This window comes from Oryctolagus cuniculus, chromosome 2 (assembly GCF_964237555.1).
Source record: "Oryctolagus cuniculus chromosome 2, mOryCun1.1, whole genome shotgun sequence".
In the NCBI taxonomy this organism is placed as follows: Eukaryota; Metazoa; Chordata; class Mammalia; order Lagomorpha; family Leporidae; genus Oryctolagus; species Oryctolagus cuniculus.
Window position 1 is genome coordinate 128,905,697 of NC_091433.1, and position 14,621 is coordinate 128,920,317.

The 14,621-nt window shown below is 51.8% G+C and overlaps 1 protein-coding gene across 4 annotated transcripts in view; it reads right to left on the reverse strand.

The window, feature by feature from the left end:
- TET3 (tet methylcytosine dioxygenase 3) overlaps positions 1–14,621 on the reverse strand; it is a 110,165-nt gene that overhangs the window by 80,268 nt on the left and 15,276 nt on the right. For 3 of the 4 annotated variants that reach the window (XM_051837376.2, XM_051837366.2, XM_008254230.4), the window contains one exon: positions 14,535–14,591. The exons of the other annotated variant lie outside the window; for it this stretch is intronic. In XM_051837376.2, coding sequence (XP_051693336.2) covers positions 14,535–14,591 — 57 coding nt within the window. The remainder of the gene's footprint in view (positions 1–14,534; positions 14,592–14,621) is intronic. 4 annotated transcript variants of the gene reach the window in all.

Here is a 14,621-nt window from a genome sequence, read left to right on the forward strand (position 1 = left end):
TGGGAGACAGGAAACGGGCTTTGTCCAACAGGTTAGCGGAAGCCCGGAGCAGCCAGCCCAGTGCCATGGGACGATGCTGTGTTCTGGGAGAAGGTACTTGGAACAACTCCGCCAGTCCGCAGAGCCCATCAGTCAGTCTGCTTGGCAGCCATATAGTCATGGCTACCTGAAGGGGACCCCTTTCTCAGCCCCGGGGGGCACCCATCAAGTGGAGCCTCCCAACACCCCGCCCCTGGGGTAACCAAGAGCAGATGAGGAGATTCAGGTAGAGCAAGCCGGGGGCCCAGGCAGTACTTCACACCTCCCTCTCCCTGGTCCTCAACGTCTCTCGGGTACGCTTTCGCCGCCAGTGTTTCTGCGGGATTAAACGAAGCCAGCAGAGAAGCCAAAGAAGTTACCATCTCCCTGCTGTCCTGAGTGTGGGAGATGAGCAAGTGGGGAGGGGAGGGAGGAGGAGCATGGGCCACCAACTGAGTGACTGCTGTGGTCACACCCACCAATGCACTGCCAATAGGAAAGACTGGGAAGCGGCTCAGTCCCCGCCCCACTGCTTAATGTGCAGGTCGAAAGGCAGCAATCTTGGCTTCTTAATTAACAAGGTCAGTAAGTACCCAGCCCCCATGCCCCAGGGACGAGAAGGGTCTCTTGTTCACAGGTCCAGGAGAACCCAGCCCTCCTGAGCAGGCAGACACCTCCAGCCCCATTCTAGCTCTTGAGGCAGCCGAGCCCAGGGACCCGAGGATCTGGAAGGACAGCCAAGGGGGCAGGGCAGAGCGGCGCGGCCCAGACAACGCATCTCACTCCCCAGCTACAAGCAGCAGCTTAAGAGGCAAGCATGGTGGGAAGCAGCAGTGCGCCGATAGGAGTAACTTCAGCGAGGACACACCTGGGGGCAAAGGAGTGGGAGGCACCAGCTCCCCCATGGTCTGTGCGAGCTCAGCTCCCTGCCTTGAGGAAGCCGCATCCCAGCCGCGTTGCTGCAGGTGTCTGCTTTGTGCTTCCCCATCAAGTGGTCAGGACCCAGGAAAGCAGTGGTCCCGATGTGAGCGCTAATGAGGGTTAATGACAAGTGGGCTGTGGGTCCCTGCCTAATGAGGTGTCCTCCTCCCCGGTTCTGCATGTGGGAAAATGGCCCAGAACAGTTTTCTGCCCATGAGGACAGGGCAGGTGCCCCATCTGTTACCTGGATCACAGCCTCCAGGCTGAGAGCCAGAACTGGCTCAGGTTCTGTTCCTCACGGTGGCCCAAGGCTACCCCGCTTTGCGGGGGTGAGACTCACTGTGTCTCTCATGGATTTGATTCCACAAGCACTTACTAAAAGGATGTACTGCACACAAGGCTTTGTGCCAGATACGGGGACATGGAATTGACAAGACGAACACCCCAGCACTAGGAACTCTGACCCAGACACTACGGTATTGCCACAGAGGTAGAGACAATGTGTTACAGGGACTTGAGGGAGAGAGAGAGACAGGGCAGCGTCAGAGGTGGTAAAACAGAGCAAGCATCAAAGGACAGAGGCATCCCCAACATGCCTGCAAAGACGGGTTAGAGTGCAACAGAAAAGACCCCATTCATGGCAGTTACGGCAAGAGCCATGAAACACCAAGCAGAACCTTCGCAAGAAGTATTAAAGACTCACGGAGGGAACTGTGATGTTCACGCACAGAGACTAGAATCAATGTGAAGATACATGGGAAGACCCAGTATAAAGCTATCTGTTCTTCTCAAAATAATCCATAAATTCCATGTGATTCCAACTGAAAATCCCAACATTTCTCATACAACTTGACAAATTGCTTATACACTTATGCAACAAATAAAGGCAAAAAACCCCATTGTGGAAAAAAATTTGTTAAACCAAATTGTTACATAAAAACTGTGGTAACTAAAACAATGAAATACTGACCCAGAATCAGACAAATAATTCAATAGAACGGGAGAGAGGTCCTAGAACACCCAGAGATGTGATGTATTTATGAGATGCTTAACATGGAATTATAAACCACTGGGGAAACTAAATACTCAATAAATAGACTAAGGATAATAGGGATGGAGCTCTTCCCAGATAGAAAACCTATCTTACACCATGCACAAAAATAAATCTCACATCAGAGATGTGAATATCTAAAATAAAACAAGCTAAAAAACTGAATTCTGATTGCACTTAAAAAAAAAAAAAAACTAAACCTCAGGGCTAGTGGTGTTTGGCCTGGCAGTTAAGATGCCAGCTGGGATGCCATGTCCAGTATCAGAGAGCCTTGGTCTGATGCCCAGTTCCCTATTCCAGCTTCCTGCTGGTAAGGACCCTGAGAGGCAACAGTGATGGCTCAGGCGCTTGGATTCCTACCACCCACAGAGGAGATGCAGGTCGAATTCCCAGTTCCCAGGTTTGTTGTGGGCATTTGAGCAGTGAACCAGGGAATGGGAGTTCTCCATCTCTCTGCCTGATAAATACATTAAAAAAAAACCACTCCAGGGCAGGTGTTTGGTCCAGCAGTTAAGATGTCTGCATATCAGACTGCCTGGAATCAGTTCCCAGCTTCCACAGTCCATCTTCCTGCTAACGCAGACCCTGGGAAGCAGCAGGTGATGGCGCAGGTAGCTGGGTCCCTGACACCCACGTGGGAGATCTCGATCGAATTCCCTGCTCCCAGCCTCACTGGCCTGGGCCTGGCCACTGCAGGCATTTAGGAAGTGAACCAATAGATGGGAGCTCTGTCTCACCCCCTCTCCAAACAATAAAACCTCCAGGAGGCGGGCATTGTGGGTTACATCACATCCCACACTGGAGTGCCTGGTTCAAGTCCCCTCTGCTCTGCTTCCCATCCCAACTCCCTGTTAATGCACATCCTGGGAGATAGCCTATGACATCCACGTGGGAGACCTAGATGGAGTTCCAGGCTCCCAGCTTTGGTCTGACCCAGCCTCAACTGTTGTAGACATCTGGGGAGCAAACTGGTGGAAGGAAAGACGTCTTCAACATGTCATTAAGTGACTAACAGATGACTCAAAATCAAGTATGGTACAAACATATTACTGGAGGCTGGTGCTGTGGCACAGTGGGTTAAAGCCCTGGCCTGAAGCACCAGCATCCTCTATGGGCGCCAGTCTGAGTCCCGGCTGCTCCTCTTCCAATCCAGCTCTCTGCTATGGCCTGGGAAGGCAGAAGATGGCCCAAGTCTTCGGGCCCCTGCATCCACGTGGGAGACCTGGAAGAAGCTCCTGGCTTCGGATCGGTGCAGCTCTTGCCGTTGCAGCCATCTGGGGAGTGAACCAGTGGATGCAAGGCTTCTCTCTGTCTCTACCTCTCTAACTCTTTCAAATAAATAAAATAAATCAAAAAAGAAAAAAAAAACACATTGTTGGGGGAAGGTTAGTAAGTTTATGTACCTACTTTAATGTCTGGAACGATATGGATGAAATTATTAATAATGAACATTGAAACAAGGATTTTCAACTTCCAAGTATTCCTTTATATTACTTCTTAAATACAAGTGATGTATACCCAATTAAAGATTTAAGGACCTTTCCATTTTACTCAGAAGGAAAGAAGAATACTAACACTGTTGGTTTGCAGGCTGAACTCAAAGTCCAGCCTTTCCCTAGCCCCTTATGGCTAAGGAGCTGAGTTTCAGGGCAGGAGAATCTATGCCCCCATAGTACTGCACCATCTCCCTGTACTTCTGCTGGCTTGAACGAGTTCAGACAAGTGCAGAAGGCGCCCTCGGACCACAAGGGTCCCTGCTGCAGCCAGAAAGGCAGGCTGGGCCTTCACAGCGGGCACCATTGTCGCATGGCACCATGTGCTCTAAGGGAGCTGGTGCCCACCCAGGTTTTCCTGGCCCCCTTCCTCCTACCATTCCCTCCATTCCAGGACACTCGTGATAGCCTGGGGGAGAGCAACTGGACTCCATTATTTTCTAGAGGGCACGAAAGCAGTGGGAAGACTAACCTGTAGCCTAGCCCAGCTCCGTCAGGCCAAGGATACCACCCCCACCCCTCACTGTCCCCAGCTTCTAGATTTCCAGCTTCATTTCCTATAGTGCTAATGCACGAGGCTTTTCTAAATGCCACTACTAAACTTCCCACTTGGCTTTAGGATGAACTTTCATTCTAGGCAATAAATTCAAACCAGCTTGGCTTAGTTTAAAAAAAAAAAAAAAGAAAAGAAAAGAAAAAACTTGTCCTCAGTTCCTGTTTGCTGAGCTGTTTCGCTATTACTGAGGGTCCCACCTGGAGCCTGGGAGGCAACAAGCCCTGCATGGCTGCCACGCTGCATCGTAGCCACGGCCACAACCTTCCCCAGAGCAGACATTCTCAGGGCCCTGCTGGGAGGAGGGTGGGCAGGTTAAATCGGGACTTGGCATTCACATGCTGGGTTTTCTGTCCAAAAGCTCCCACAGACGTAAATTATCAACTTAGAGAACGAGGCCACCACTGAACTTAGTGAAAAAGTCATATTTTAAAATGTGCTTGTTATCAAAGAACAGGAAAAAGTGTTCTAAGAATCCAACTGAGGACCTAGAAAAGGGACACACATACCGAGCGAATCTAAGGAAAAGACAACAATTGATATGAGCCCAAAGAGAAATCAACGCTTTAGAAAACAGCACAACTGACAAATACATACGCTTTTCAACTACATAAAACCCTGAAAAAGCTATGGAAGTAAAACAAAAATAACTAGAAATGAAGAAAATTAAAGTATCTCAAGATACTAACAGACTTAAAAGCAATGACAACATATATTATGCTAATAAATCTGAAGCTGGATTGCTTTCATGGAAAATCCAAAGTAAATGTTCTATACTATACCAACAGTCATGGCGGGGGTGGGGGAGAAGGAGAACTTGAAATTTGCAAAGACTTGTGCCTCAAAAAAGATACCAAGCTCAGAAGGTTATCAGATTTTTCAAATTCGTAATGAGTGAAATCATTAGTTAAGCTGCTATTCACATTGTACCACAGCACAGAGTAAGAGTTTCATAATCTATTTTAAGTTACTATTACTCTAATACCAACATCAGCCAATGAAAACTCAGAAGGAAATGCATAGGTCAAACTCAAATATAGAAGGAAAACTTCCATATTAAGAAATCATATTGGGGCCGCCATGGTGGCACAGCAGGTTAGGCTGTCACCGTCCCATATGGGCACCTGTTAAAGTACCCACTGTTCCACTTCTGATCCAGCTCCCTGCTAATGTGCCTGGGAAAGCAGGCCATGGGAGGTAGCCCATGAAGACCCAGAGTTCCAGGCTCCTGGCTTCAGCCCCGGCTGCTGCAGCCATTTGAGCAGTGAACCAGTCAACTCTAACTTTCAATAACTTTCCTCTAACTCTGCATTTCAAATAAATCTTAAAAAAAATCAAATATACTTTATAAACAAACAAAAACCATATCAAACAGGGTATCAAAAAATACACTCCATTACCAAGTATGGTATATTCAAGGAATGCAAAGCTCATTCAATATTAAGAAACTCATCTCATTAACAGGCAAAGAAGAATTATCTATTGATCAAACCATGCTGACTACTAACAAGAAAACAAACTTGTTAATAAAGTGGAAAGAAACCATTTTTAACACGTAAAGATCTCAAATCAGCAATCAGAAGACCAGAAACAATCAGCAAATCCCAGGCTTAGGAGTAAAATACAAGTTCCCTTCATGCAGGAAAGACAGACATCCTCTACTCAGTATTTGGTAAATGAATGTGACATGGAAGCATGGTCCTAGGAGGGAGGCAGCAGTCCACAGACAAGAGCACCCACGCTCTGGTCAGACAGCCTTGCCCTCGATCCCAGCCCCATTCCTCAAACACCAGCCCTGCTCAAGCTCCTGGCCTGAACCTGTTTCCTTATCTGAAAGTGGGGACACCACCAACTGCCTGAGCTGCCATAAGATTTAAGGAAGAGAACCAGGAAAAACTCTCCTCGCACGCAGTGCACACTCAGCAGGAGTGCTGGTCACGCAGGGTAACGTGGGCAGTAATGCAGGTCTCCATGTCTATAACCACCACCAGACAGGTTCAATATCCCCTATCCCCAAACACAAAACGCTCCAAAATCCAAGTTTGCAACATATCAGACTTCTGGCATTAGGACTGCTCCACTGGTAAATTATACAAATCTCCCAAAGTCTGAAACACTTCCGGTCCCATGCATTCTGACTAAGGCACACTCGACCTGTCGTACAGCACAGATGATGTCTGGAGGAATTCTGCAGGTGACAGTAATATCTGCACTCTGAAATTATAAGAATTATTCTCCTTCCCTTCTCTTGTATTTCTGCTAATTTTTTTCTGCTAATTTTTTTCAAAGGTGATTACCTGTATAATAAAAAAGAAAATATAGGGCAGACATTGTGGCACAGTTGGCTAAACCATCGCTTGGGACGCCTACATCCTATGTCTGAGTCCTGGTTATCCCGCCCTTCCAATTCAGCTTCCCGCTAATGTGCTTCAGAGGCAGTAGATGATGGTCCAAGTACTGGGGCCCCTGCCACCTGCCTGGGAGACTCAGATGGAGTTCCTGGCTCCTGGCTTCAGCATGGTCCAACCCTGGTGTTGCAGGCATTTGGGGCAATGAATCAGTGGATGGAAGATCTCAGCATCTCTCTCTCCCCCTCCATCATTCTGCCTTTTAAATAAGTAATAAATATTTTTAAGAAAAAGACCAAAGAAAGTTTTTTTTTTTTTTTGGATTCACCCAAGATTGGAGACAGTCACACATGAAGACCCGAGTAGAAAAAGAACTTAAGGTGATAGAAGGTGACATTGGGAGGTTTGCAGGGTTCTTTTGCCCTGTGCCACAGTGTACAGGTGTTTAAGGCTGTTCCCGACACAAGTCAAGCAGAAGCACTCTTCACCCAAAGCCAGTACATGCTGCTGTACATCACTGCCTGATCTGACAGCCCATAGGCCATAGAAATTCCAGGTAATGGGAATGGGCAAGGGTCCTCACTTCTTGACCCCAGTGCTGGTGACACACCTATTTTTGTACTCTGAAAATGTGCCAAGCTATACACAATGTGTTTTTTTCCTATGTATATGCTACACTTCAAAGTTCGTAAAAATTAAAAACTAGGAGTAAATTCCATTTCAATCATCTGCAATGGAGGGGGTATTTGACAGAGTGGTTAAGAGCCCGCCTGGGACACCTGCGTCCCATATCCGAGCGCCTGGATTCAAGTCCCAGCTGCATTTCCCATTCGTTTCTTGCTCATGTGCACCTTGGGAAGCAGTGAGTAGTTGGCTCCAGTCACCCAGGTGGGGGACTGGGGCTGAATTCCTGGCCTTGCCCAGCCACAGCTGTTGGGGCATTTGGAGGAGTCAACCAGAGGATGGAAGGTCCCTGTCTTTCAAATTAAAAAAACAGATGATCTGTAATGGGGGTTCCCTTTTAAATTCTCAGTTTAGTAATTATGAACTCAGGAATCAGTCTCATGGACTATAACATTCAATCTAGCATTTCATCTGAAGTGTCTATTTTTCCAAATTCTGTACTGATTATCATTAAAATTATCAACTGCATGAGAAAAAAAATATTCTGGGAAACCTGGGCTATTGGAGACACAAAGAAACCCAAATTGGACAAGGCAGCTGCTCTTGACCCAGTCCAACTGCACATTCAAATCACCTGGGAAGCTGTGACAACTGCCTGGGCCCAGCTCCCCTCCGGACCAATGACTGCCTGGGGCAGGGGCCCAGCAACCCAACTTTTTTTTTTTTTTTTTTTTTTTTTTTTAAAGCTCCTCTAATGATGCTCATGAGGCAGTCGGGGGCTGAGAACCATTAAACTAGCTGAACCAGAGAGACTGGTCCATAGAAACTTCTAGGCAAGTCAAAGCACGGCCCCTGCCTGTCCCGGTGGAAGCTGTGGTGTGGGCGCAGTGAGGTGGTTAGGGTTGCAGTGCCCTGGCACCCCTCCAGGCTCCTCCACAACCTACTTCATCCAGATCCCTGCAGAGACCCAGAGGGGAGCAGCGCCCCACCACCCACAGATGCAGCGGCATCTGGACAGAGGGCGAGAGGAGCTTCCCCAGGGCTTGGACACAGAACCCTGGGTTCTGGCTCCTGGCCGGGTTGTTCAGCTGCTCTGGACCACTTGCCAGTACAGCCCCAAGACACACGCCACTCCAACCACACAAGCCCACAGCTAAGCCCTAACTACTACCCAGGGTCCAATGATGCCTCCGCAAACCCACAGCTGAAAAACAGGAAACTGAGGAGATACAGTACAGAGAGGAAAGGCCAAAGGGCAGAGGTCAACATACAGCTCAACCACTAAGTAGGAGCCAGCTCAGGAATGCGACAAGGCCAGCAAGGAGAGGGTGCCACAAGGCCTACCTGCCTAGGACCCCACGCCGTGCCCACTCTGTGCATTCCAGCAGGGGTCCAGGAGCGTCCTGTAAGTCCCTAGGTGAAGCAACACAAGCAGCCCTCGGCCCACCCCCCACCACGCAGGCCCTCAGAGGCCCTCTCTGCTCCGTGGAGGAAGTGGAGTCGAGCCCCGAGCACACGAGGTGCAAGTGGGGACAGGCCGAGGCCATGGGGAGTGTCCTAAGAGGAAGAGGACAGTAGAGGAGAGAAAGGAATCCACACTGCCAGGAAAAACACCTCTTGGGCACCGTCTCCAACGCCACTGAAGCCTCATTTCTGCAACCTCCCCAGAGCTCGGGGTGTCACTCAACAACGGAACACCCTGTGAAGGCACAGTCCCCTCACCGGGTCCAGCAGAGCCTGGTGCGGTGGGAGGGGGCCCTCGGCACCCAGTCTGAGAAGGGAAATGGCACAGCAGAGGGAGTTAGGGACTGGGGACTCAGTTCTCTGCCCAGAACCCTTTCCAGGCTCTGTCCCCACCTCCGACAGTTACTGGCCCCCAGTTCTCCCCACTGCACCATGGCCGTGGGAAGTGGGGAATCCGAGATGGATCATCCCTGAGGTATGGGAAGGTATCAGAGCTGTAAATGTTAACTGCTTCGCAGGACTGGGACCAGGGCCTGCAGGCTAAGAAAACAGACCCCCTGGGAAGCAGCGATTGGGGAGCTGCGGTGGGGACAGCTCAGGGAAACCCCTCAAGAGGAGGGCATCACACAGCCTTCATTCAGTGCCTTCACTCCCTTCCATAAGGCCCGTGAGGTTAGGATTACAGTGAAAAATACTAGAAATCCAATTGCTTAAGTACCAAGGGCACAAAGGCCCCAGGCCACAGAGGTAACCAGAATCTGCTTGGACCCTCACCCTATCGTTAAGGTATCTGCCTATTAAATATTTTTGTGGCAAGGCGGTATTACCTTCCCCCACTGTTCCCTTGATAGCAGTGCCTTTTTTTGTCTAGTCTTTACCAGCTCAAAAAGGCCAAAGATCCTCAGCAAGATGAAGAGGGAAGATGCTCAAATTCAGGTAAAGTTTGTGATCCAAGAGGAACAGGGCTACACCTCTATGTCGCTAACAGCCACCGGGTGGGAAAAGCTCAAAATCCAAGGTGCCCTGCCCGTGGCCATGGAGTTTTAGTCTCTTGCAAGGCCCTTGTCCACATGAGCACACACAGGAGAGCTGGCCCCAGCCTTAAGAATTCTCCCTCCAAGTCATGCTGTATGCTGTGTACACACACACACACACACACACTCCTGTCCCTTCTGGCTCCCAAGGCCCCGACGCTCCTGCATCCGACTCCCAGACCTGCAGCGCTGAAAGGGAACGCGGGAGCATCCTGATCTACAGAAACTAAAACACTGGTAAATCTCTCAGGGCACTGCAAGGGCATCTCTGGGAAAGATCTCTACTCTTCCAAGCAGCCCTGTCCCAAAGGCAGTGAGGCAGAAAAGGGAGGAAGTCACATCCAGAAAGGGTGGGAAGCCATCAAAACAGAGGTACTGTGTTCCCCCAGAAACAAAGTTCAAGAGCACTGCTGTGCAGGGTTTGGCCTGTGACCTGCTTGTCCCCAGTCCATCGCAACATCAACACAGAAACCAAGAGGAGGCCTTCAGAAACCATGACTCTGACATCCAAGCGCACGTTCACAGGACCCACCTCGCTGAACGGCTCGTAGACCAGCTTGGAAGGGGCTGGAGGGAGGACCGTGTTCGGTTTTGCAACGTCTTAGGAATGGAGGAAAACTAACTTGGGAAGGCAATTGCTTCACCTTACAGGGAAAACAGAGTTCACAGACACCAGACAACTTGCCCGCGGCTAATGACAGAAGCAAGAGTTGCAGCAGAGCAGGAAGAAGAAAGCCAGAAGCCGGACAGTTGTGCTTCTTCCCCTCCTTCCCTCCCAGCCTGTGGGCCTTGCTGGCACCCCCTTCTGAGGCAGCAGGGCTGCAGGACTCGCAACGGAACTGTGCGTTCACAGCAAACTGCCAAGGACAGTGTTTCCACCCAGCTTTCCCCGAACCTCAAACCCAGTGCATCTAAAACCATCTTCCTTTCAAAACTAAGCTCCTGTCCCAGCCTTTTCATTTCTGATCCCACCTCCAGACACCCAAAACACCAAGTGACCGAACACAAGCTTGGCAAGCGGATTCTCCGTCCAAGGTCCCAGCCACTGAGCCAGGAGGAAGCCAACGTAAAGACCTGGGCACATCTGAGGGGAGGGGCTTCACTCGCCACGTGCAAGTTCACAGAGTTTGTACTCAAACACAAAGTTAGGGTTGAAAACATTCACTGCACAAAGACCAAGAATGCCAGGCTGGTGTTCCCATTTAGAGTTATAATTTTAGGTAGATTTTAAGTGGTTTAGCCAGTGTCTCTCACTTCCAATGGTTTTGTAATGATCAAATAATAACGATTTCTCTAACTTGTCAGGATCTGGTTGGGAGACAAAGAGAGGAAGAGACAAATGAGCGGATGGGGATGGGGTTACAGTCCCTGAGAGCAGGATCATCTACACATTTTAATCATCCAAGCCAGGCCTACCGTCTGTCTGCCTAAAGGCCGGCTAAACTAACCCACAAGGAAGCCATCGTCTCAGAAGCTGCAGAGGTGCTGGGAACGGGGAGTCTTCAGCTGACTGCCAGATGTCTGGGCAGGAGAGGAAACAAGGCCAAAAGCCCAAGAGGTCAGGGTGGGAAACAGAGGACTTAAGAGGATTGGGAGACCCAGAAGCTGAGCCAAGCCAAAGCCCCGCCCCACACTCCCTGCCCCGCCCCCAGCCAGTCGAGCCATTTGCTGTAGCCTCGGGGGTATGGGAGGGGACTTGGCAAGTCCACAAAGCCCATTTCCAGCAGAAACGTCCATCTGCAGCTGGAGGGAGCTGGGTGCCCAGGCCCCTCCTCATGCAGCCCAGCAAGAAGCCTGCTGCAGCCATCACAGTGGTCCCGGAGGGAGGGGCAGCTCCAGGGTCCCTGGACCACTATGGACAGGAAGACCCTCCCTTGAGCTCAGCTATCTGCAAAGCTCTCCCCCATCTCCCATGTCACCCAAGAAGGGCTGAGGTCAACAAGGTGGAACAGAGCTTAGGGGCGCAGCTCCAGCTCTTACACACACAGAAAACTCACTCACCGATTCCAGCCAACACTGAAACTCTCCTGGTTGATTTCTTTCCTGCTGTAACTGTTAGCCTATCTCCATGTTCACAGCTCCTGTAAATGCACTTCTGAGAGAAGGGATTCCTCCTGCCCCCTCACCAAGGGCTGGAGAGAAGCAAGAGCCAGCCAGCCAGCCAGGATTAGCGGGCGCAACCCCCAGCACGTGCAGAGTAAAAGTGCACAGATCCCAACGGCGGGGCATTTCTGCAGTGGCCAAAAGGATGGACAGAAGGCAGAGATCCTGGGCACAGTCCCAAAACAGTTTCCACACATCCTCAGCCCGTCAAGGGTTCCCATGGGGTAAGAGCGTGGGAGCCGCAAAGCAGGGCGGCCTGGTGCTCTCGGCACTGGGCACTCACTCCTGTGTGGGCTGCCAAGGCGGCAGCAACGGCGTGTGCCATGGCATGTTCCCCAGAACGTCACAGGTAGACATGCAACACACCAGGCAGGAAGGTGACCGCTCGCAATCGCCACAATCAGTCTGTGCCTTGCTGGGCACCACACACGTGCGTCCCTCACGGATGCTCTTGCAATCCTTGCAGGGCTCAGCACACGGAGTCGGCAGGCACATGCCTGCCGGCTGCCATGTAGCACTCACAGGGCTCACTCATCCTGCACCCATCCCACAGCACACAGATCGCAAGACCCCCTTTTTGTTCTGTGTCCCAGAGTCCTGGACTGACCTCACAGGACAGATGTACTTCTTATTTCAGAATCTTAAAACAGAAGAGATCTGGCAAAACTGCCTCACCCCGAACACAGGGGACACGGCAAAGTGTCACGAAAGAAAATCCTGTGTGTGGTGTGGGGGTGGGGGGTAGAACCAAGAACAGGAAGGAGGCTCAGCCCTGATGCCCACTGGGCAGTGTCTTAGCTAGGAGGAAGCTACAGTCCTCAAACAACTCAACAGTGAGAACAAGCACAGACACAACCTCAGACCTTTAAAAACGCAGCCAGCTCAGGCCCTAATCTGAGGAGGAGGAGGAAGGAGGAAGACCTGTTGGAGGAGCTTCCTCCAGATGCTCGCTCAGCTCCGGTAGCCCCCACCACACGCCCACAACACTTGAGGCTGGGACCCTCCAGCCAGCCTGCAGAAAACCCAGCCTCCAGCCCTGGCCTGCAGAATGCGGGCGGGAGCAACGGAGAACATGTTTGGAACGAGCTGGAGAAGCGGGCCTGCCAGGGAGAACCATCCCCACAGCAGGAGGGGTGCTTTCCGGAGTCAACCAACCTGGCAGCAGTCCCTTCTCCCGGCAGAGAGGGAAACTCTGGCTAACAAGGCTGGCGATACACAGGAGGGAGCGAGCTGCCCCCTCCCTGAGCCCATCTGTTCCCATCCCCTTGTCCTGCTTTCTGCAGGCTTGCGGGGCAGAGCAGGTCACTCCATGAACAATCTCCTTGGCCACGGCCCTGCCACAGCGCTCCGTGACTACAACTCGCCAGCCAGCAGTGGGAGGCCAGGGGAGGAAGCGGAGGTGGAACCTGGGGATTCTGCTCCGGAGAAGAGAGCCGACGGGTATGAGCCAGTGTGAGGTGAGCTCACAGCTCTCTCCTCCCCACCCAGAGCAGCGCCGGCACCCACCGACCTCTGCTTGCCTGGGGCCCTCCCGCAGGCTCATCCCAGGTGACGGCCCCTGACTTCCAGCCTCATCAAGCCAGCTCCCCAGGGGAGGTGATGCCACCTGGCTCTTCTCCTTTGCCCAGAAGTCAAACTGTGCCCTGCCCCTAAGCACTTCGTCTCTAAAGTTCCCTGGGACAGTCAGAGTAGCCTCGTGATGGCTCCTGCAGCCTTGCCCAGGCACCTCCTTCCCGTGTGGGGAAGCTAGCGCCCCCTCCCAGGCAGTGAAGTGGCAAGGAACCACCTCCAGCACCCTCAGCAGAGCTTCCCACAGCACTCCCAAGAAGCCGGCAGAGGATTTCCAGGGAGGAGAGGCCAGGAGCATCTGGGGACACGAGCAGCTCACCCACCTGCTACCCAAGCAACCAGGCTCCCCCAGCTCCCAGGATGCCCAGGCCCAGGGGAGGCTGAGCTAGGGCAGAACAGGCTGCCTCCCTGCTAGGCAAAGTCCCACAGAGCCTGCCCCTTCCCAGGCTCTCTGCTCTTCAGAGACAGCCACAAGGAGCTAGCTCCCTGTTTCCTCCACCCCGGGCCAGCAGATGATACTGCTGAGTAATCCCAAACTCACGGCAGTCCCCAGTCCAGAAAACAGGGCAAAACCCAGGGAAACCTATGGCTCTGGTCCTTGCCAACCTGCGAGGGATATCCGTGGTTCCTTAGGAATGACCAGCACGCCCCCATCCCCACCCTCACCTCCTCTGCCCCAGATACCCCAGCCCTATTCCTTTAGACGGCCACATGGAGCAGCTCAGGGCCCCTTCTCTGCTTTCCACCCACCTGGGAACACTTCCTTCCCAGTCCCCCAGACACCCAAGCGTGCCCAGAGTAACAGCAGAGGCCTGCTGGCTTCCCAGTCATGATGTTGCATCAGCCCCCACCCTACCCAAAATATCCTCACCCCCACCACCTCCTCTCCTCTCCAGCCATCTCCATGGTGACAGTAGCATGACTAATGACACCCTATCAGCTTCAGACTCAGAGCGCAATTCCCCCTCCCTGTCAAACCCCCCACCCCTCACCCCCGGGATTTCTGCAGACTGGATGAAAACCAAACAGTGCCAGGGACATTCTGGAGAGATTGTCAGAGGCGGGGTGGGGAGTGGGTTACATGTCTTTAGGAAAAAAAAAAAAAAAACAGTTTAACAACCAAACCCCAACTGCACCCAAGCCATCCAGCTGAGAAAGCAAAAAGAATCCAAACAAAACCCACACAGGCCTGAGAATTCATTGGCCGCCCACACCCCCGCCGCCCCTCCCCCTCAGCGGCTGCTGCACACACAGTGGGAGATTAAGGGATCACCAGAGGAGACCCTTTATTTTTATCCAATCCAGTCAGACACTTCAACCCCCTCCCAACACACCACACACACACACACAGGGTACCTTGACAGCCGCCCCTTGTCCCCAGGGGCCCGCTCCTTCACCAGCCTTTATTTCCACCTGCAAAAGAAGCCAGAGACGGGTGAGCCG